The sequence below is a fragment of the Crassostrea angulata genome, chromosome 4 (assembly GCF_025612915.1).
Source record: "Crassostrea angulata isolate pt1a10 chromosome 4, ASM2561291v2, whole genome shotgun sequence".
NCBI classification, from domain to species: Eukaryota; Metazoa; Mollusca; class Bivalvia; order Ostreida; family Ostreidae; genus Magallana; species Magallana angulata.
This window is the reverse complement of record NC_069114.1, coordinates 3,500,525-3,524,268: the sequence shown is the minus strand read 5'-3', so window position 1 is coordinate 3,524,268 and position 23,744 is coordinate 3,500,525. Positions and strand designations below refer to the sequence as shown.

At 33.0% G+C, this 23,744-nt stretch overlaps 1 protein-coding gene across 1 annotated transcript; it reads right to left on the bottom strand.

The window, feature by feature from the left end:
* Positions 1-938: 938 nt before the first annotated feature.
* Positions 939-21,030, bottom strand: LOC128180221 (plexin-A2-like). The gene is made up of 20 exons (XM_052848147.1): positions 20,893-21,030; positions 16,396-17,566; positions 15,320-15,505; positions 14,543-14,671; positions 13,958-14,058; positions 10,848-10,986; positions 10,578-10,743; positions 10,181-10,271; positions 8,344-8,461; positions 8,066-8,197; positions 7,290-7,409; positions 7,101-7,200; positions 6,813-6,991; positions 3,012-3,163; positions 2,756-2,870; positions 2,342-2,490; positions 1,922-2,089; positions 1,606-1,720; positions 1,253-1,513; positions 939-1,121 (listed from the first exon to the last, which is right to left on the bottom strand). The coding sequence occupies exons 2-20, from the start codon at positions 17,539-17,541 to the stop codon at positions 939-941; spliced, it is 3,750 nt and encodes a 1,249-aa protein (XP_052704107.1). The 5' UTR covers positions 17,542-17,566; positions 20,893-21,030.
* Between the last annotated feature and the right edge of the window lie 2,714 nt (positions 21,031-23,744).

The following is a 23,744-nucleotide window of genomic DNA, read 5'->3' as shown; positions in this document are numbered from 1 at the left end:
TAATCTGCAAAAACTCTCAACGGCACTTTAAGTTTAGATGTTGGTATAGAAAGAATTCCTTGTTGTCGTACTTGTTGGATTAACCTAATATACAAATTTTTATTCGATAACGTTAACGCAATTTACATGCTTGATTAAATAGCTAAAAGATGATATGGAGCAATACAATTTATCTTTGCGGCGTGTGAGAGAACACATAATGTTGACTTTATTTCCGTAAACTGTAATTACTAAACCAGATTCAAATCATATCTCCCCTTTACATTACAGCGCCTTACAAGTAGTTTAGTTTCCGGTTATACACCGTACACTGTTTGTATACATTTGACAACTATATTTAATTAAATATAATTTGTCTGCTTGATAAAGATTTGAACTCACCGCGCTCTTTTCTGCAGTTTCTCCGATATGTTTCTTGACAAAATTGTATTAATCATAGTTCGCCAGTAATTCGAGAGTTCAATTATCAAAATATCAACATGCGTGAAAAATATTTTATAAGCTATAAAATAACTTGTTTGTACTTTCAACGGGCGGTACAAGGTATGCCTCTTCGTACTTCAGGAAACCCAATAGGAATTTCAGGTTTTTACCGATTGTTACCTTCAAAAAATAGAAATGAAGTAAAAGAAACTATAGCCTGATGTAAAAAAAAAAAAACTAAAGCTCAACAATTTTTTTTTCATATTTTGTACATAGTGGATTGTCATTTTATTACAGTTTTTTTTAAATGCATTATGCTAAAAGACCTGCTTATTTTTCTTCAATATTTTGTTTAATGCATAACACATAAACACCTGTCAATAATCTAGATTTAATAGATACTACAGATATATACAGATATTCCAGGTAGAAAACAAAATCATAAAGAAGAAATTCAAAAAATAAGAAAATACGAATAATTTTTAGAACAATGCTTAAATACAGTGATTCATTTACTAAACAAACACTGCAATACCTACCTCGACCTCTGGGTAAAGCATACTCTTCACTGGAATGGGTTGTTCTTTCGGGGGTCGGCAGGTAAACTGTTTCCCTGTTGAGGTGACATTACATTCACTTTTGCCAATTTTAATCACAACATCATCTAATTCAAGCCGAATCTGATCTAGGTGTTTTCCCTGTATGACAAACATTAGGTGATAAATACAAGACGTCAACATTGATAAATTTGGAATGAAATCAAATATTTCCAATGCAAATAGACATGTTGCAACGGTTATGTTTCTATATGTTCATGCAAATAACTTACACTTATTGTTAAATATTCATTGACTTTTTGTAGGTAGAGCTTGATTTTGTCGTTAGGAAAAATGTTAATTTCTGGATCTTCACAAATTTGGAAGAACGCCTTATAGGTGGCACTAAAGTTACGGATGTCCTGGACATTATCAATGACAAACCCGAATGCTACGCCGCTTTCGTCCGGAGTGTTGGGCCGCTTAGTGACCATGGAGGACTCTACCTTGGGGGTGCTGCACTCCATTGTGATATCATTGAGTACCAGACATCCCTGAAACCAACCACAAGCAGAAACAGTTGTAGAATTAATTGTTTTGGATCAATGTAGAACCTATGGTCATTTTATGGGATAATGTGACATACCCCGTAATAAGCTGTTACTGTCTGGTTGAGATCTATTCTGTAGAAGACCATTTTGGGCAAAGAAGTGTTGATAGAATTGAATCCCTTTCCTCGAACTAGAACTCTCAATCCTCCACTTATTACCGAAATTTAACCCAATAGTTATATATTTAAAAACACCAATTATGCACAATGTATTTATATATAGATATATACTTATTCATATATGCTCTGAATTGAAGAATAAAAACTGTAAGTTGATTTTAATTTCAATACCATTTTTACAAATGTTTTAGATATTTCATATTAATTACGACTCCTTTCAGTCCTATCTCACCTGACAAAAGAGTTGAGCCTGCTGACCTCTGTGATAATTGGATCCTCCGCATAGCGGAAGGTCAAGTGACTATTGACTCGTTGGTGATCGATGTCCATATATAGTGGGTCTGTGGTAAAAGCACTGTTAGAAGGAGCTGTGACACAGGTCAAGTTAGAGCTGAATGTTCTAGAGAAAAGTGAGAAGGGAAATCTGAGAACAACCAAAAACATAGCGCTAACAAGCGCACTTCGAAAGACCACATTTGCTTTTAATATTAATTATGTATAAAGAAAGACGATTGTTCAATATCCTAATATTAAAATAGATCGCATTAAAAGAAATTTAAAAATCAAATCAAAAAAGCTTCACAAGCAATTTAGGATGTAACTACTTTTGTCAATATAAACATTTGAACTATTAGTTAAAAATCGACTCAACCTCTCTTTAATGATTTTGCACTCAAATGTCTCATTGCCAAAACACATTTTCCTACTCGTCCCAGCATTCAGGTATTTCCCAAAAATTGCTATTTTTGTTCCTCCAGATTTTGGTCCCTGCGTTGGTGTAATATCAGTTATTTCTGGGTCCTAAAAATGTACCAAACGCAACAAAAATACTGTAATAATAGGAAACAATATCTTTTAATTCGTTTACTATTTTATATTCATTTCCTTATTCTATTTCACATTATTACACAATTTATTGATACACTCTTCTTAACAAAATCTATATTATTTTGTTTAACAAAACTTTCAAATTCTGGCAAGACAATGATTCATGTACACGATTTCTTTCACGTTTTTAATAACTCTATCAGACAACTGACTAAAATTCTATATTGAACATACGAACCACGTAGGTGAACTGCTCATCGGACCGGGTAGTTAGAGTCATTGCCACTGTCAACAGCACTTGGCCGGAATTTTTCTCCTCTTGGCCAAAGTAAGGAGCGGTAGTGCACACAATCCTTGGGAAAACAAATGGAATTAGTGTTTAACAGTCTAACTAACAATACTAATCAAACTGCTTTAAATCTCTTTTTACCGTCAAAAATAAGAATAGAGCACACTGATTAAATGAACTCAAACATGGTAGACATCTCACTCACTGTTTAGATACCACATACTCCTTGCGAATAGGTGAGCACCGAACACCCGCTACATATATGCCGCTGACTATGTCCTCGTAAGATTTCCCAAGATCAATGCCATCAATGGTCAGTAATGTCCCGCCCTGCTTTGGTCCAAACAACGGATAAATCTGAGAACAAATACAAATTTTCCATTAAAATCACATTGTAATCAAGATCGTTTTTTAAATATCTCTATAATGTATGTTTCATTTATAAAATGTCACAAGTAACATGAAGATCTCTCTAAACTCTTTGGAAGCTCTGCAGGATAACAATGCCGACTGTGTGTAATATAGCAGGGGTATGGAGGTATATCTAGGTTGCAACTTATTATTATAGAACCCACTCATTTGCTAGCAATGGATAAAAATGTTGATTTTTTTAAGACTCACACGTGGTAATTTTATTGTCCTCAATGAATTAGGACAGTTTTGTAATATGCTTACATTATTGGTCGATGACAGTTGTTTTTCTTCTTACCCAGGTATTTTATGGTTGAATTAATTTTTAGTGTGTTGGTTAATTTAATCTGGAAATTCTACAAACCCTGAAACGTGCTACTACACCAGTTGCACGGTTCGGTTCGTAACGCTTTTTGAATGGTACGGTTCGCTTTGTGAACGGTGCGGTTCGTTTCGTGAACCGTACGGTTCGCTTTGTGAACGGTACGGTACGCTTTGTGAACGGAACGGTTCGCTTCTTGCACAGTACGCTTTGCTAAAAATACCTGCAGGCTTTGTGAACGGTTTGCGCGTTTTAATAATTAGGTAGACGTGGCCTGAACGCTTTGATTTTTTTCGATATAATTTTGTTTAGTTTTTGCCCGATCTACTTCAGCAAGGTGGTAATTATGACAAGAATTTTTCTTTTTCATATGATATATCACAGATGTATTTAAATCTATTTAAAATCAGAACTTCCATTCGTTCCCCTGTTTTTGATACGTTTCGTAATACGTGTACTCAGTGACAACCTGGAAGCGGAGGTAATTTTAATGTTGATTAGTCTGTTATCATTAGTATTTAATTTTAGATAAATGTAATCGTTAAGATAGATTAAAAGAACTGTTTGACTTTAATCCGATATATTTTTGTTAATTCAGCGAGCTGTCGATAATTTTACAAAGTTTTTATTTCTATACATGTACTTGAATTGAAGTCATTAAAAAATTCTAATTCATTTAAATTTGCTATGAAAAATGGCCGCAGCTTTATTCCGATATTTCATAAGTTTCCTTTATCGTTGTCTTGTTTCTCGGCTAGTTGTTTTTTTTACAAGCATCTAAGCCAAGCACCCTTAGTGAATCTAAGTACTATATAGTCGTCAATTATTAAATCTAGAAGTTTATTGATTTTAAACTTTATCTTAATTAATTGGTGGATAAAATGTGTTCTAGAAATAAATGTGAAAATACAAAGAATAGTTTTTGTCTGCTGTTGCAACAATTAACATGCTAAGTAGAGATCCCCATTGAGGAATAGTTTTCGATCCGCGCCTAACCTAGTAATATAATCAATAGTGAAACAGACTATACTATTTTATGCAGAATGTTTCTTGAAAATGACTCGATATACTAAGTGTTTAAGCAAAACAGACATCCATTATTTTTTTTTAAAACATGGTATAGCACACCACAAGCTTCAAACATGGATATCATTTTATTAAACCACGCAATGTTTATATTTTCAACCACTCAACACGTGGTTAAACACAAACGATAACTCTGTACTGAATATTATCGTTTAATATAAAAAAAACACTTATACTTCCGCTCGAAATTCCACAGCAAATGAACAAATCTCGGTGAAGTGTCGTGAACTTTCATTCGAGCGCCTCTGGATTTATTACATACTTAACAACGATACACAAAACATTCCGAACACATTCACAGGGGTGTTTAGGTTTCTATAGATGGTCATTTGAGCGGGATTTTATCCCAGGACTCAACCTTTTTCGCCTGTCAATCAGTTAAAGTATAACAATATCTATTACACCATGTGCCGCGTGCTACTTGGCTCCTCCTTTGTGGCTAGAAGAAAATTATCGAATGAAAACGTTTTTGTTTTATGTTTTCTTATATCCCTATTAAAAAGAGTGCTCCTATTTGAAATTATTCAACAATGATTTCCTTCCGACTTCATGATTATATAACTCATGTACAGGCGATCAGAGTTGTTTTTCACTCGCTGTTGTATTATTTTTATTACATGTACTAGATAAATTCTTAATATATTTATCACTTTTAACATTCATTTGTTGATTACCGGGTATTTTCCCGTGTCCTGTTTACAACTAGTATGTGGCTTGACTAAGGGTCAAATAAAACCACGTGTTCTAAAATTTAAATGACAATAACATTCGCAGGGGTGTAAAGTAAAATAATATAGTTCAGTGATAAAACTTTAATTCAAGTCATATAATCAACTCTCAAGTTTTCGTTTTCTCTCAATATCACCTGTTAGGTATAGAACCGAAGAGGAAAGACGCTGTAAGTTGTGTTTCTGTACACGTGTACCGTACGAGTGATTTTTGTTCATTTGAAATCACGACGCCATTACCAGCTATGCGGGAAATAAATGTGAAATTTATTCTTGCACGGAACGGTACGATTCGTTTTAGTTTAAACAATATTTATTTAGTAAATTTCATCATACATAGTATGACAGTACATAGAAGATTGAGAAACAAGCTAAAAGGCTTATGTTAATCTCGCGTTTCGTTTTAGAGGTGTTGTAGCACGTTTCAGGGTCTGTAGGTTGTGACTTTTTCACTTTTTTTGCATTGTTTGACATGCACCCTGGTGATTCTATGTTTGTGCCCTTTCTGTAGGCTTTTATGTAACTCAACCTTGCTGTTATTTTCGGTTGAGACAGTTTTTATGTAAATAACTGACCCATGTGATTCTAGAGCTGTAAACGTTTTCGGTGCTTTATGTCATTTGCTTTTAGAGATGGGGTAATCGTAATCAGATGTAATCGATAACAAGTTGCTTAATAATTATAAGTAGTCAGTAATGATCCATTTTTATGATTACAAGCGATCGTTACATCATTGATTACTCTTTAGAAACAATCTGATCTCAAGATTAGTTTCTAATTACTTGCATAATTACAACAGTGTTCCTAGTCAACCATTGTATTAAATTGTAGTAAAAGCCAACTAATTTGTAGTCTTGGTTCAACACATATCTATACAGTCAATTATGTGTTTTCTGTTTAATCTATATAATTAAATATGTGTTATTTTGATGGATGCATTAATGTTTTCCTTTTAGAACACGGAGATGTTCAACTCAAAAAGATGTTTAATAGTGATAAAGTATACTGACAAAAAGCTTGTAAAAATTGATGTCTTGAGTTATCATAAGTATTCTGAAGGAAAAGTAAGACAAGTAATTTATTGTTATCGCCATTACTCCTAAAAGTGGATTTATTTAGCTTGTAATCGATTATTTTTAAAACCCAAAGTAATTGTAATTTAATCGATTACTTTTAAAAGAAATCAACCAAAATCCCTCCTTGCTTTTGTAATTAAGTGCTCTCCAGTTTTAACAGTTTGTCCTGCTGAAACAAGTGGGTCTTTGGTTGAGACGGTTCTTTGTGCTTATATAGCCTACCTTTTGATTTAAAGGTTTTCAGTGTTTCGTTTTACGCAACTTTGTGATTTTTTGGTTTAGACGGATTTCAGCATTGTGTGCAACTTAACCTTGTGATTTTGATGCTGAATGGCATTGTGGGTAACCAACTTTAAATAATAATTAGAGTTCATTTAATTTACCTTAAATATTCTAGGATTTGGACAGTTTTCGTATCTTGATAGCCAGCTGTTTTTGGTTGTACAGGATGACTGTAAGCTACACTGGTTGGATGGTTTGCACCACCCACAGGAAAAGGCCTCATGCTGGGTCAGGCATTCACCACAACTACTGGACATTTTTTCACACTTGTACATTATCACTATATTTGATAATAAGAAAATGTTGGTTAAAATCGGTCAATTCTTTTTGGTTAAAAGAGAATTTAATGGCAGATGGAAATACCGGTAAATATGAGTTGTTTTTATTACCTTGTACATTATTAGGATTGTCCAGTTGTTTGGGATACATCTCACCCCATAGTATTTTCAGGGGGACATTGTAGCTTTTGGCGTCTTCAGGATAATAAAACTGGCACAGGAAGAACATCATTGCATCACAGACCATAAAAAAATATTATAACAGTATATGTGATTATCCAAGAATAGGTCTGCACTTACCCTGGTCTGTTTACATTTAATGATCACCACCCCTCCCATGTCTACCATGTTAGCTATCTCTCCTCTTTGTTCTGTCTCTGAGTTAAATGCAAACACACAGCGTATCGGTTTTTGGTATGGCTACAAAATCAAAAGGTGTTAAAGTTAAGAAAATGTCACTACAATTGAATTGAAAAATCCGAAACTGATGCTCCTTTCTTTCTGAAAATATCTGTAGCACATGCAATCATGGGACCAACTGATACATACATGACGATACTTGTTTTTGTCTTTGGAAGTATTATAAATATACACTTGCACGTGAACTGTTGTTTGCACAAAAAGTAGAATAAGTAATTATAAACAGTCATAATTTAATTATGTAAGAACAATTCTGATCTGATTTCTAATACTGTAAATTCCTTATATTACGCGAGTACTTAATTCCGCGATCCCGCTGGTTTCTACCAAATCGCGAGAATATAAAATCGCGAACGTTGAACTTTTCTCCTTATTTCTTATAGCTTTCAACTCTCAGAAAATAATGGCGAGATTTTAAAATCCGGGAAGGATGCTTCTCGCGATTTTACGCGGATATTAATTCCTCGCGTTTAATTAGGAATTTACAGTAATCTAATTGGGTCTAATAATAAAGCTCTTTCTTGTCATTGATTACATGGTTTGTAGTATTATTTAGTAATGTAAAGATGTTTGTTTGAAACTGCTCTTCAAGTATATGTTCTCTGAAAATCAGACTTCACAGCCCTGGCCGACCTGCCTTTGGTTGTTTCCCTTACCTTTAAATTTTTGAGGATAAGGGAGATAATTTTATTGGTCCCTGACGGCACCAGTAGGTTCTGCCGCTTACTTGGATCAAGACTAGGACATTTGTTAGGTCCACTGTCATGTGGGACTGTCATTCCGTCATTCTGTCAAAACCGAATTTAACATACTCTGTGCTATTTCGTTTTACGTTTGCACAATCTATCATTGATTTATTATCATTAGTTTTTAATAAGTTTATCTCAACTGGCCAGACGGAATCATTTAACTGTGAGTATGTTTGTCAACCTACATTCTGCCCTGCAATAAAGTCTTCGTTGTTGTTACAGTCCATCACCGGGAAGTGGGTACACAGATGGTTCTTGATGCACCAGGTACAGTTAAACAAGCTAGAGGTACACCTGTAACAGCTGTAACAGAGGGACAAACGCGTTATTCTTGCCTGTGATTGTTTTATTTCACTTTAGAGTGTACATTTTTTATCAGGTATCTAAATGAGAACTTAACATTGTTTTTCTTTTAAGCTCGTCGATTCTACAGTTCATTATAACTGAATTTTGCTTTAACATCAAATAATTTTAAAATGTGCATCATCGGGAAAGAAGTCTGTTCTGCTGACTTTTTTTTCAAAATTTAAAAGTTTATGAAACGATTGTCAGCAAAACGTGGGCCTTCCTAAAATAAATCATGATAATAAAAATGATTTTTTTTTACACTAACAGGACTGGCAACCTTGATGATAGTATGTGGTGTAAATGAACAGTGTCCAAAAAACATTCCAGAAGAAAAATATTAAATAAGCGCAGAGCAAATTCGGACTGTTACAATAATCAGAGGTAGGATCGGATGCCATGGAGGAGTAATCATCCTCTACTGACCGGTCACAACCGCCGTATGCCCGTAGTCAGTAAACAGTTAAGTTATTATAAGAAACATGAAATCAAAGGCCGGAACGGCCAAAAAGGAGTCGAGCTGACATTTTTTTTTATATAGAATGAAATCAATAATTTGAATTTCTGTACTAATAGTCGTATATCAAATAATATTAGAATAAAAAGGAAATGAATTATGTTTTTTGCTGTTTTGAAAACAAAAATCAGTATATTTTGTTATAAAATAGGTAGTGATGCGTTTATAATACAATAACTCATCATGGTTACAAAAATCGAAGAAATTTCAAAGTTCAAAAATAAATTATTTTCTTTCTGCTTTAAAAAGTCTTTGAACAATTTTCACAGGCTCATAATTTGAATACATAATTATAATAATAAAACATACTTTTATTTTTTTCAATTCCCGTTTGAAACAAGATTACCTATGGAATGGTTGTTTACAAACAAATCCACAACACGTGCTATCTAATCCAACTGCATCATCGTGTTATTAATTGCAACAAAATCTCTACATAAGATTATCGCTTACATTTATTTTGGAGACCATGCCCAATAACAAATAAATTTACATATTAAATTTTATTTCTATCGGGCACGGTCTCCAATCAAAATGTAAGCGATAAATATTAAATATTTAATAATATTTAGTATATTTACATTGCACCTTATTGTATTCATCTGCCATTTCTTGATTAAGCAAATTTATACTAATGCAATGAGTTGTCAATAACCAGGGAGGCCAAGTTGGTTTTTTTATACACAATTTAGTTAAATAAAAGGATAACAAACCTTGTAATACGTTTAATACTTCAAGGAACTTATTATTTATGCGCATTAAAAAGGCAATGCAGAGCATGAATTTTTGGACGATTGCCAATCCAGACGATCGCTAGAAGGCTGCCGAACATTAGCTCGATGCCTTGAAAACGTCAGTCAGCATTCGACCTAGTCAAAAAATGTATTTGCTGGAAAGGTCGTTTTAAATTAACAAAATAGTGTTTCCAATCGATACTGTTGATAATCTTGTTTTATCGACTTCCTTGTCAGAAACTCTCCTTGTTAAAAAAAAAGTTCAATGTTAATCATTAGAGCATGTCATTACGTTTCTATTCACCCGAGAGATAACATTATTGTGTCCAATTTTGAGCGATCTTTTGAGTTCCGCAATACCCCCCCCCCCTTCATGAAACACATATTTTACCCTGGGTTTGGAAAAATAGTACAATACGCACTTACTTGGTATGAACTCTACAGTCAAATAATGTAAAGTTAGTTGAAGCGATGTCAAATCTCATGACCACCACAGATAGTTTCATTGTGATGTAATCTGTTAAAATACAGATTGGTCAACAAATTAATAAAAGAAAACTACCAAAAACTTCCAGTTATGATTTGTAAATTCTTTTTTGTAAAGAAAACATCTATAATTTTACATTTCTGAATTAAGGTATATAACTTTTTCTTCAAAAAGAGGTCAATATAGTCTAGAAATGGCTACGACGACCGAACCTTCTCATCTCAATAAAATTGTTCTTGTTTTATTTAATATTTAGCGCATAACTACGCCTGCTGACATCAGTAAGCATTGAGTCGTCGGAGTGGGACATGTCTAAACTTTACACAGTTAACTTGCCTGTATATATAGGAAATAGAGGTAGTTCATTATGCACAGGAGTGTCACAGTTCACCAGGTACGGAGTGGTTCTGTTTGCTGCTGTTTCAATCGTCTTCCCATTGCCATGGAAAGCACATTTGTACGATCCCATGAAGGTTGGGAGGTTGGATATATTTAATGATATCTATAATGGAGAGAGAAGTATTTAGTTTGTACTTGTTTTTCCTTGCTCATTTTAAAAACTATGATCAATTTGTGGTTATCAATCACAGAAAGGATGGTTTTTACAGTGGTGGTTTTAGCAAGATTGTTGTCCCTCTGAATTTTGTCAGGGTAAACTTGGGTGATCTTTGTGCAGGTCTCCCCATTGTATTCCATCCATTTGAAAACCGAATCATATTCTGAACACTCCTGGGCCAGACTACACCTGTAATGGAAATCAATGAGTAGGACTTGTGAACTTTCATGATGTACTACATTTTATGCTATTTCTGTCAATAGAGAGCAGGCTTGGGGCGAATTACATTGTAAAGTAATGCATTACATTACCATTACTTCATGAATTTGGGCATTAAATTACCATTACCATTACTTGATTTTCTTGAAGTAATGCATTACATTACCATTACATGAGTAAAGTAATGCATTACCATTACTTTGTTTTAAAAAAGTAAAGCTAATAAAGAGTTTTTGAAAATGTTTCAAATATAAAAAACACTCTTTAACATATATACAGGTTCATTCTTAGTATCATGTTCAAATTCAATGACTATACAAGAGTCATTCTTTTTTTGCTCAATATATAATCATCTTGTGGCATTATGAACAACATATTGCATAAGTAAAATGATAATTATAGACATTTGGCATGGAATAATGTTGCGGTTATCAAAAGCTAAATAGAGATATGTCCCCAGATTACACAATTTTTTTTAAATTTTGGACACTTAATTGTATCAATTCATAAACATATGGTTTTTCCCAGTTATATTTCTTAAATTACTTTATTTGAATCGTATTTCTTTCTACTGAGAGGACAATTTAAGATCAAAAGATTGCTGTTGCACTTTATGATCGAAGTTTCAAAGGGTTCATCTTTTAACTGCATCCTGTTAGTTTGAAAATCTTCCCAGCTATACTAAATAAATGTTTTACAGGAGCAGTTGAAGCTTGGAATGAAAAGTACTGTTTGACGATCTTTATCTTAGGATATATTAAGTGCAATAATAGAAAAAATACATGAATCTTGTATTTTCTATCAGTCCAAACTAATGTACTTAATATACGAGAGAGAGAGAGAGAGAGAGAGAGAGAGAGAGAGAGAGAGAGAGAGAGAGAGAGAATAAGTAAGTAATATTTTTTTCAAATGGGTTATGATTTTGGAAGTGATATTGATTTTCATCATGGTTGGACAGTGCATTTATTTTGCTTTTAAAGGTGCATGTCTGTCTCCTATTCTATTGGGACATAGCGAAGGGAAAGGGGATTGAGGTGTTTAGCACTTCTTATAACAATAGATTGTTTTGATACTTAGATTATCCTGGGGGCATAGTGTGTTGTTGACACATTTCTTATTGAAGTGCAAACTAATTGGAGTAAACTGTTTAAATGATTAAAAACTCTTAATAACAACACTCTTAAAAATGTTATGAAATTGTGCTGTTATATTTATTAACATTAACAATGCAAAAATGAATTTTTAAAAATCTTTTTTGATAATAAAATTAAAACATTTTTATCTCAAGAATTATTTCTTTCTTTTTAAAAAATAAATTTAGTCAAATTCAATTTCAACTATTCATTTATCCATCACATTTTTTAAAGTGATCATGCATAAATAAGCATAGTAATGCAAAGTAATGCCATGTAATGCCAGCATTACACTAGATTTTGGAAAGTAATGAATTGCATGACCATTACTTGTAATGCTAATTTTGTGGCATTACACATTACTAGCATTACTTTGAAAACATGTAATGCATTACAATGCATTACCATTACATTTAGCATTACCCCAAGCCTGATAGAGAACGTACACATCAAATACAGCATGGCGAAATAAACAAATAAGCTACAAACTCTGCAAAATAAACAAACTAATTTTATTGTAAATAAAAACATTTTTGGGAACAAATTTTGTAATTATCCATGGGATATATGTGTCAACTTTATATCTCTTTGTAAATCAAGCTGGCATTATAAATGTATAATAAGCAGATGTACGCATGCAGGGGGTATATCCATTAACACCCCATGGTCAAGTTACCCAGGCTGTTTGATAGTCTGTAATTTGCATTTGCGCACAACAGGGTCACCGAGTGTTAGGTGTCAAGTATGTTTTCACCATAGTTCAATTAACACGTCTAGCATTCGAATATCTTCATTTAATTATTGTCGTAATATATCATGTCAGATGTGAATATTATCTCATTACTATTTTTTCTGTTCTGGCTGCTGGACGCAAGAAATTTTCATGAATTTTGTTTAATCTTATTCTTTGTGATCTCCACTATACCCAATCTACGAACGTGATATCTTGGATTACAGGAGGAGTTTCAATGCGTAGAAGGTATAGGCCACCCATATTATCTACCTATCTGCTAAAAATACTTTTAAAACAATGGTTTATCGAGTACTAATTGTGGGTCACTCTTTTATCCATCGTTTAGAGTAATTTCAATTTCAAAATCATAGGTCGGGTTGGTACAATTTAGGCTTCGATGGTACATAAATTCAGATTCAATTTGCGGGTTTAAGTGGGGGAACATTGCGCCCGGGTCCAAAATCCATTCAATCGGAACGATTTATGCAGGTTTTTCATTCTTATCAACCAAATTCAGTTTTCCTTCAGATTGGTGGAAATGATTTGTGTCGAGAAGAAAATGCAGAAAAATTAGCGCGTGATATAAGATCGTTTGCAGAATTCTAACTAGTTGCGCATAATGTTTCTCATGTTCTAGTTGGTCAGTTACTGCCAAGGTATTCCGATGGGATAAATCCTCCTTACAATGTCAAGGTCATTGAAGCTAACAAACAATTGACAACATTGTTCAAAGATAGAGACAATAGTTCCTTCTGGAAGCATCGAGGATTATGGAAAAACACCGAGTCCTTGTAAACGGATAAAGTTCATCTTAATGATGATGGTTATAATAATGTACAGGTTTTTCTGGTGTATGGTGGATTTCCTTTACTGGAAAAATTTGGTTGTCAAAAATGATTTTTTTTATCATTATCTTTTTGTACAAGAACAAAATTAATTCAAATTAGTAAAATAAATCTGTTTTTTATGTCTTTTAATTTAAAACTTATAACTCATTACAATTTGAAACTGATTGCTATTTACATGTCCTTCAGAAACGCCTTGATCAAACATAGATTAAGATATCCAGTCTTACTTATTTTCCAGTGAGCACCATCCACAATATGGGTCATTGGCTCCCTTACATTCCTTACAAGTCGTGTACAGGCTACAGTTTTGTACCACCATTTTCACCAACTGAAAAATAGAACAGATTTCTAAACGAGCATCTTGGTAAGACAACAATTCACAGAAAGTTTCACAACAATCAGATTCAGGATATATATACTTTAGATTAATTTTTAGAATTATTAGAAGCAGTTACAGGGTACAAAAAAATAACTTCGATCGCTAAGGGTGCTTATTTGGGTTTTTCCATTAGTTACTTAAAACTTTACATAGTTCACATATGAAATGTTGACAGATACATTTTCATTGTTACACTGACATTACTTTTACCAGTGGTATTCCTGTGATTTTTTTAATTTAACATTTATGAAATTTAATTCCAGTTAATTCATAATCAAAATATTTTTTCTTTTTATTTTCAGGTGTTCAACAATATTTTTTTAAAATCATATGGTAAACTGAAAAAAAAATATCCATACCTATTTCAAGAAGATGGCCCAGTAAGGACAGATACTGAAAGATATATCAATTGCAATGGTCTGATATTACCCACCTTGTTTGGAGAGAGAACATAGAGATATTGCTCGACCTCATCGAAGATCATATCTTTTAAAATGGGAAATCCTGGGTCTACCGTGATATCATCATATTCGGTTGCAATGTTGCTGGACTCGATTGAAACCTAAAACATGATATTTGCATGAGATATGAAAGACTTGATTAGCTATTATCATTTTGTCATATTAAACATCCTTCCCCTAGCAACTTTATCATCACTGCTTCATGAATAAATTAATATCATCCATTTATTATTCCCTATAATACTTCACTTTATTTATGTTTTCTTGTATAGCTGCATATCGTTGCCTTATACTTTCGTAATCATGTCTAAATACAGTCTTTACACTATTAAAATATTGATGTTTTATTCATAGATAACACACAGCAGTAGTCATGATCCTTCTATTATGTTTTTGTAATCATTTTTAAACAATCATTGTAAACATCCTTGTTATTATGCAGCTGCCCAGAATGCTGGATGAGAATTGGTAACGAGAGTGACCTTCTGTTATGTGGCATTTTGTAGGTATTACGAACAAAATGTGTTTTCGAATTGTATTGGAAATAAGAATGTGACATCATTCTCTTATCAAATTAGTGTGTTTTCCAAGCATATAACAAGTGTCATACATCAATTCAAACCTTATTTTAAATCATTGTTTATCGTAGTGATAACTCTTGAAAACACATATCTAATCAATAAAGCATCAAAAGTGCTGAATGGGATATAGTCAGGAGAATGCCCCCCGCCCCAGCATTTCTGTCTCACCTTCTTTATGTGTCCGGTCCTGGTGCCAATGAACGCCACAGTATAGCCGGCGTGGGTTGTGGTAACTATCAGGGAGGAGGCAGTGGTATTGATGCTAATGACCTTTGTTGCCTTTATCGACTTTGGGCCATTGATTGGAGTGTTGAAGTCATATTTTCCACAATATTCATTATCAATATCAAATGGCTATCAAAATGAGAAAAGTATTTGAAATATTTCGACTATCCCCATGAGTCTTTTTAAAAACTTCTTGATTACAGAAGCGATCAGAAGGTAGACCCCAACTAAACAGTGGGTTTACTTTCGAAGTTTACTCCAAGTCTTCTATAGCAGACCAAGAGACCCAAGTAAACCAACAGTAAACCTAGAGTGGACACAGAGAGCAAATTCCGATCAGTAGTAGATCATTGAAAGCAGATGCTACATATGTATTTGGAACATATAATTGGTGGGAATTACAGGCGGAAAGACGCTATGTTAAAAGGCAGGTGTGCTTAGCACATTAGTGTTAAATGTAAACCCTTAAAGCAAATGCCGAGTAAACCCAAAGAAAACCATGAGTGGACCCAAAAAAAATTTCAAGTGGACGCATCTTTTCTAAAGCAGATCCCAAATAACCAAAAGAACCCAAAAAGAAAGCCCAGGGTTTAGTTGGACTCTGCTCTGGTGTTAGGTTTGGTCAAATTGACTGCATTTTTTAATTCTTTCTTTTTGAAAAATGATAAAAAAAATATTCAGCTAAAAATGTATAATCAGGAACCAAATTCACCATAAGAGATGCAAAAATTATCATCATGGTCTAAAAGGTATTGTATTTTTTTAAATTCTTTCTTTTTGAAAATTAATGTTATACTGACTGTTATTACAATGTAAAATGATTTTTAGCAAAAGAAAAAGTATAATCAGAAGCAAAATTCACCATTATAAGATGCATAAATTAGCATCATTGGAAATAATGTACAAAGTGATGAAAAGTACTTAAATACAACATCACATAGTGTACTGCTTTTTTGAAATTTGAAATTTGCGTCGTTAATTTATTTACTTGAGGTAAATTATTGACAAGATATACGAACTGTTGACTGGCAATTCCTGGGAGCAGAAATATATTCAGGACCAGTTCTTCCATTTCCCTTAAAACAGGTCTTGATGTTTAAAGTAAAGACTTTGTTGACTTTCCGAATCGGAAAAATACACATAGCGGACTCTTTATTGCTGTTGATGGGATTATTTGGATGTCCATATCCAAACATTCCAAACAAAACATCATTGTCGTCGGATATGCCCAGTGCAGCAGCTAGATGCCTCCCTGGTTTGCTTACTTTAGCGGCTTGTAATAAGTTGTATGTTTTTCCGTTGAATTCACAATTAAGTTTTGCTTCTGCATAGGAATAAAAATGCTTATCAAAAAGACACACGCGTATCATCTTAGAAACATAGTTTTCAGCATTAACCCTAGGTTTCTGGATGGTCCCCATGTAGCTAAAATTCCCAGACGTGAACCCGTAAATGTATCGGATAGGAAAGGAGTCTTTGCTTATATAATTCACCATTGTGTTAGACCTGGTAGCTACGTCTTCGAAAGTAAAAGAGAAGTTCTCTGTTTTCCTACTGCTGAATGCTGGCACTAAGCCTCTAATAGCTCTTAGTCCAGTGTTTGTCCACGAGGCCCCCACGTACATGGCTGTGGATGGGGTTCCATTTGTGCTTGGTCCTGGTGCCAGAAAAGCCACAGTCGTGGCAGATTTGTTGTTGGCCACTACAGGTTCTCTATGTCCGGACATGTCACTGTAGCCGGGCAGAAGTTCCAATGTGGTGACATTTCGCTTGCCACAACTACCTTGAAACAGACTTGTACAGATGATGATTTCATCTTGTTGCAGCCTCTTGTTGTTGTTGATAAGCAGGACTTTAATATAACTGTTGTACAGTTTCTTCTCACATTGGTCATTTTCTAGATTGAAGCAGTAAGGATTGTCAAGTCTTGGTCCAATATTTGTTTCAACCTCTTTTTCTAAGTTTTGCATAAGTACTCTATACAAATAATTTGTTCCACCGAGAATGATTGTGAAAGATCCATACTTTGACATGGTCGTCAATTCATACTCTGGATGAGGGTTTGGTAGCTCCTTTGTAATGGATGTTGCGGATGCATATAGAGCATAGTTAAAAACGATGAGTACTACTACTTCTAACACTGTCAGGTAATTAACACCATTCATCTCGAAGGGGGCTCACGGCATTAACCTTTAAAAATTATTTAGATTTTGTATTAGGAAATTTATTTCATACACAAAAGAAACTCATATGTTACTTATCTTACTGCACCCGCAAAATCATAAAAGATAGTTAATAAGACAAAAATATTGAATAATGAAGTTGAGCATGACCTTTTTGATTAAAAAACCCAAATACATTGGTTAACCTTGATCTTCTCTATCAAAATGACAATGATAGCAGTCTTGTTCATTTTGTAAATGCTAGTAAATTTTCCATAAAATGACGTAAAATGGCTATGAGTCAAATTTGAATCGTGAAAAAAATATGGTATTTTGAGATCTTGATTTTTTTTTAAGGTCGGTAGCGGGTTTAAAATTTTGCGCCCTCTGCGCAGGGTATTGCGCATTACTGTCGTAAAACGCAAATGTAAAGTAAAATGTTCAACTATACAGGTTATAATGTGACGTTTTTGTTAAAAAATGACTTATCAAAAAATTATATTTAGTGAAAAGAATTGTTAGAATATTGTCAAAAGTATTTTAATTATATCGCCGCTTCTTCAAAATCGACGTTATTGTCGTCGGAATCAAGGTCTTACGATGACGTCAGTTAATACTCTGACGTAACAATTGACAAAAATAAACGTCGTGACTTTCTATTGCAGCGTCAATAATTAAAATCAAAACTATATTTTGCAAAATAAAAACATATACGCGATCCTTCTACGTTCTGTGTGAGTGGAAAGGTATTTTTGAGCTACTACAAAAAAATTGAATTTGATTCGTAAACATCCTTTTTTTTTTTATATACATTTCTATATCTAAAATGGCTGGCACGGCACGTTTATAGGATCAAACTATGATGGCGGATAGCATAAAAACCATCCGGTCAATTTAGTTTTAATTTGGCAAAAAGTTTACTTATACGTTAACCTTTCATCACTGAAAATTAAAAGAAAATCATATGTTTGTAATTTTTTAAATATGAAATTGAAAATGAAAACCATCATTTTCCTATATAATCCTATATAGAATGTCGGTGATGAATCGGACATACGACCAAAATTTGAGCGCGACAAACAGATAAACTATCCGGTCAATTTACTTTATATTTTGCACATAGTTTACTCATAAGTTGACATTTCACTGTAAAAAAATTAAAGGAAATCGTATGTTTGAAACATTCTCCCCCGAGACTCCTTAAACTGTGTCTTTTACTTATTCTGTAAAGCATTTTTCTCCAATCAAAGGTGGACATCAGCTACTTGAATACCTTTGTCATTTATTAAAATATAAAAGTTTTAAACAGTTTATCGCATACGATCCTTGCAGCACCTGATACACTTTGGAATAGGTCACAGTCAATATTTAATATACCACAGACTTTACAAATAACCTCTAAGGTCGTTCAATTTTATTTATTTTATTTATAATAAATCTTTTCTTAAAATTCGATTACAGATATCAATACCGGACATATTCTAAGGTAAGCGTTATATTTACTCTTTTTGGTTGATAATGCTGCTTGGTTAGATAAATAACAAGTGCTTTAACTCATGTAAATATTTATACATTTACATGTACATTTAACATTATTACATGTATTATAATGTTATTTTGACAACAACAATCATACTTTTTATATCTTAACATATTAAACAATATTAGGGCCACATACTAATGGCCACAATCTTGGTAAGAAGCTTTCTTTTGAATCAAATACAATTACGTGTCAGGAAATGTAAACAATTTAAGTTTTTATATTCTACATATAAACGAATATCACTGGACAAACAGAAATTCAAACTAGAATAGAAACAATATATAACGTTATTGTAGTATGTATAGTGCATTAGAAGACTCCCCCCCCCCTCCCCCCCCCCCACCCCAGCCCGGGAAAAAATCAACTCTTAAGCATGACATGATTTTACATTGCAATTTCAACATCTTAAGAATTTTGGCATTTTACATTGCAGTTTCAACAGCTTAAGAATTGTTGGGCAATCTAGGCATGGTTTGAACAACAAAACTCCAGAAAACCTAACAAGAAAAAAAAACAACAAAAAAACAAACAAACTCGTAAACCATATTTGTATGACCTAGTTTTTTTTTTCTTTTTTCCAAAAACAAAGCACTAATTATGACAGATGTGTAGATTCAGGCCATACTGCATAGTACTTAAGGTCAAATTAACGTTTAGTATATATATTTTTACATGATTTCCTTCAAACAGTTAAACTGAATTGATGTTTTCCTTTCTATAAGTACAACATCTTTGATAAAGGAAGTTTCACATAATGTATCCATTCATTTGAATGTTCTCCGTTCAGTACATGTGCAACGCTGATAAGATGTTGTCAGTCTATAGTATTGTATGTTTCTAGTGTGGGTCCTTATATTTATTACGTTTTTTGTTTACATTTATGTTCATCGAGGAAATTAAGCACTGCATGAAATGTTGATAAGACAATGTAGCATTTTTATCTGTCTTACCTATATTTAAGCCTAAGAAACACTAAATGAAAACTTTTGAATTTTGACAAGGAGTCAATATCATGGCTAAGTCAATGCTATAAAAATCATCAAAATATGTATTAACGATATGCATTCTACAGTCAATATTCTACGATCAAATTTTTGGTCATCATACTAAGTAGATGTAATCAGCTATAATCGAAAACTTCATCATAATCACGTCATGATATGAAACTGTTGTATTCAGTTGAAACTATATAAAACAGCATAAAAGCTAGGAATCATAAAGTGGTTTTTTTTATATTTGCGATCATTTATATGCTAAATCATTTAATTATCATGTTAGGATATATTCAAAATAAAATGACTTCATTATATCTGAGCACACCGTTAAATGATCGATTTCTCGATGAATAATATCTGATCAATTTTAAGCGCCTTTATATAATGTGACAATTCGTTATCCTTTCTAAACATTTAAAAAATCATTCTTATTTTTCAATAAAAAATATGTTGATTACACCTCGTACAGTTTAGTTGTTTAATAGTTATCGAAGCTCTTTTCTTGTTGAAGTTTATAAATCTTAAATTATACCACAAGATTAGAATGTAAAATTCAAGAAAAAAAACATTCCATGGAAAAATGCTTACATAACTAGAATGTTTTAATCGTCCAAGCATCAAACTTTTGGGATTACATGTAATAAATTTACAAAACGTAAATGAGATACATTTTTGTGCACGTAATATCGAAAGAAAATATTATGTTTGATATTTTTTAAAACGTATGTCATTTATGACGTTGCTAACATATGCGATGCTTCGCAAGATTTATCTTTGAAAACTCTATTTTTGTTATTGAAAAATCGCTATACTTACCATGCATGTAAATGCAAAACTCTTCTGAATGTATAGATACCAACCAGACTAGAATTATCACCTACATGTACTCGTGATCTTGAAAAAAAAACCTTTTAAAATATGGGGGAAATTACAATTCTGTCACTCCAGATGAACAGACAAGGACGTATTGAGTGTTTGTTTTTTTGAGGAAGTTGTTTCCGGAGAAGCGTATGATGTATAATGCCTTTGTATGAGGAATTGAAAGAAATCTATGAACACAAAATTATGGGAACGGTCACCTCAGAAAGACTGTATATCGTAAATCGATGCAGTTATTGCGCAGAAAGGTATTCATGATTATTGAATTGTTTAGCAAAAACTGGTTGAAAGATGAATTTGAGACGGAGTATAAATCATTTCAGATAGTAATTTTCCTTTATAAAAAAGGTTCCGAAAGGTATTTTGTGTCATTTACAAAGGCATAATGTACTGATATGGAGTCTATTGGCCTGATAATATTAATACTTACATCAACCACTTTAAATTGATTGGTTATTTTATTGCATACTCTACATCATTTATGGATGCTTGTCTCACAAATTGCAGCATTGTAGATCTTAAAATTTTTAAACACGTTTCAAGCATTTATATCACAAATTTTGAAACCCCTATTAGGGCTGCTGTATTACAGTACCCGCAACGTTATTTTTACAAGATAAACGATAGGATAGGATTCATGCACGATAGGATAGCATTAACGCACGATAGAACAGTATACACGCACGAAAGGATAGGATTAACGCACGACAGAACAGTATACACGCACGATATGATAGGATTGATACACGATAGGAAAGGATAAACGATGTTCATGATAAACGTATGATCGCTTTACACGATATTTACGAACAAACTGATAATGGCAGAATTTGAGAGAGAACACGTACAAATAAAGATTTACGTGGAATTTCTTTTTAGTAACAATTGCCGAGTTGTTAATCATCGCTGCATCATTTATAGAATGAATAAAAATTACCAGTTAATTTTTTTCGACTAAAATTATGAGCTTTAATGATAAATTTTCTGTATTGTTAAAATTGTTTTCATTACCGAACACCCTAGCCGATCGCCGCGAATATTTCAGCCCGAGATTAAATCACTCGAAAAATAGCGTGTTTAATTATATAAATTCAACTCTTGTATAAAGTAAATATAAAATCTATCATAAGTACATTTCTTTCTGTATAAGAAAATGATGCATTAAAAACGAATTATTACAGACAAGTTAAATAAATATTTACGCAAATACACATTCTGCGTACGATTTGTTAACATTGTTTTCATTACCACACACCCTAGCTGATTGCTAAGAACATTTCAGCCTGAAATCAAATATCACACGGAAAATAAAGGGTTCAAAGTACAACTCGGGTATTAATTAAATTATATTTACATTTTCCAGTGTCTATGCCTGTGATAACACTACGTATCGATTTTGTACTATATACCCCATAATACAAATGACGCCAAATTGAGGCGCCAGCGGGGTTTGCTTATTCATATCTAAATATTTAATTGAACGATGGTTGAAAATTATATAAGGAATAAGGAATCATTCTTTTGAGTATCATGAGGTGATACTTTTGGTCGGGGCGTGATCAAAGGGCTTTATGATAGATTTGATCACGCCCCGACCGAAATTATCACCTCATAATATTCAAAGAATGATTCCTTATTACTTATATTTATATAAGTTTATGCCATCGTACGATTAAATCTTTAAATATAAATAAGCAAACCCCGCCGGCGCCTCCATTTGGCGTCATTTGTATTATGGGTTATATAGTACAAAATCGATACGTAGTGTTATCACAGACAAAGACACTTTATTGGATTTGATCACGCCCCGACCAAAATTATCACCTCATAATAATGATTCCTTATTCCTTATATAAATTATATCATAAATAGTTTTGTTTCTGTAAAATATGATGCAACAAAATTATGTTACATAAAAGTTAATGTTTACGCAGGTATACACTCTGCGTACGATTTAATATATTCGATATACAGGTAAATATGTTACCTTGTTCCTAAGAACTTCGTTTCTCATTTCCAATGCTAACAGATATGATTGACATATAATATTGGTTAATTTTGATCTAAAAAAAATTAAACATAAGTATCCTCACGGAATGTTGGATAGGATTTTACAATTCTTGTTCGATAAATATTCGTATACGGCGCACCGAACGAGTAGCATCTTAGTAATAAATTTACTTGCTTATGAAAAGGCACAAAACGATTAACACGATCGGATAAACAGAAGAATTGTTGAAATTGAACGATAAACCTGATAGGATTAATGCATGATAGGATAGCATTAACGCACGATAGAACAGTATACACGCACGATAGGATAGAATTAACGCACGATTGAACAGTATACACGCACGATACGATAGGATTGATACACGATACGATAGGATATGATTGTAAAAAAATAACGTTGCGGGTACTTTAGTTCGAGGGTCACGATTTTAACAATTTACAATTTTCATTGTATATACAAGCATCGTTCTAAATAATGGCATTTCTGATGCAGTGGTCTTGAAAAAAAAGATTGTTAAAGACACGCACTTTTTTCACTGTTTTCCAATATTGACAATTTTAAAAACTAAGGTTTTTTCCTTAATTCAAATTATTAAAAATGTCCATCCCATACGGATGCTTTGTACCAAGTGTTCTTAACTGTAATGCATTTTTTGGCGGGGGGGGGGGGGGGGGGTAATAGTATTTTAGGCATCAAACGGTCCAAAAAAGAATAGATCACATCTGTAGATATCTGTTTTAAAGAAGAGGAACCTTTATCTGACGTACATGATTTC